General features: G+C 33.6%; 1 protein-coding gene across 1 annotated transcript in view; it reads left to right on the forward strand.

Moving 5' to 3' along the window:
- RAB3GAP1 (RAB3 GTPase activating protein catalytic subunit 1) overlaps nt 1-1,331 on the forward strand; it is a 118,597-nt gene that overhangs the window by 85,477 nt on the left and 31,789 nt on the right. The window contains exon 14 of the mRNA XM_045287420.1: nt 930-1,019. Within this exon, the coding sequence (XP_045143355.1) occupies nt 930-1,019 (90 nt within the window). The remainder of the gene's footprint in view (nt 1-929; nt 1,020-1,331) is intronic.

Genomic DNA, 1,331 nt, shown 5'->3' on the forward strand with positions numbered 1-1,331 from the left:
AAAAAAGTTAAAGATACAGTGATAAAAAGACTGAAAAATAAATTTCTGTAGGGAAGATTACTTCTTAAAAATTAGATGAAGATTTTTTTCAACTTATGTAATTCACTGACATATACACAGAATATTTTCTTTGAGCGTTTGTCCAACACAAACTGCTGTCAGTGATACCTGTTTGAAACTTTGAGCTACTTGAATGGCTAAATAATGACACAGATGAGAAACATAATGCTAAGGTGCTAGTACGCACGCAAGTGCGCACACACACACACACACACACACCCATTGATTTGTATAAACAAGCCATATGAAAAAGATACACAGGTCAATACAGGCTTGGGCTACCTTCTACTTTTTAAAACTATCTAATAAAAGATAGTATTGGGGTTGGAATATCTTGCCTTGCACATAAGATTTATGTACCGTATATACTCGAGTTTAAGCCAGGTTTTTCCAGCATGTTTTTTATGCGTTTTTTTGTGGTAAAATTAGGTTCCTTGGCGGATATTCAGGTTGGCGTATACTCAAGTACATACGGTATATTATAATTCCATTGAGCTTCATGAATATATTGGTATTTAATTTTTTAAATCTTTTAAAAAAACTTGTTTGTAATAATGGTTTTTAATTTTTCATGACTTTGGGTGAGCATGAAGAGAGATTTAGTTTTGCGTTCTGTTCAGCCACAGTATCAGGTGTTTATTTTAAAGAAATCAGATTCTAAAAAATTGGTTAGTCGTTGGAACCCTATGTATGTTTTAAGGAAAAATAGAAAGCATTTGAGATCATTTAGAACCACCTGGCCAAATATAGTGGAACATTTCCATGTTTTAACAATGAAACCAATAACAAGTTAAAGTGTGTGTGAGTTATATACATCAAAAAGTAAGAATTTGGATCAAAACATGAATTCATTTTTTCCTCTCCCTAAGTTTTTATTTCCAGACGCTTCATCTGAGAAACCATTAGATGTAACTACTTCAGCAGACAACAGTAATCCTCCATCAGAGAGTGAAGAATATGTAAGTGGATTTGAGTTTCAGTATTAAAATATGTTAAGTGCATTGAATTTTTAGGGACTTGCTATGATTCTAATGCAGTAGCATAATGTGTTAGGCTAGTTTGGCTAGAGAAACAAATCTGGAGATACTCATGTGATAAAGAGCTTTATATCAAAGAGTAATTGCATATTAAGAAACTATCCTAGCCCACTCCAGATCAAGTCCGTAAGTCCAATGTTAGCCCATAAGTCCAATACTAGTCAATAATCCCTTCTTCAGACTCACAAATCCACATGAAATGATTCAGGAAGATCACAGGCCAGTAGATGCAAG

This window comes from Echinops telfairi, unplaced genomic scaffold (assembly GCF_000313985.2).
Source record: "Echinops telfairi isolate 266 unplaced genomic scaffold, ASM31398v2 ScPeMD7_15;HRSCAF=58, whole genome shotgun sequence".
Lineage (NCBI taxonomy): Eukaryota > Metazoa > Chordata > Mammalia > Afrosoricida > Tenrecidae > Echinops > Echinops telfairi.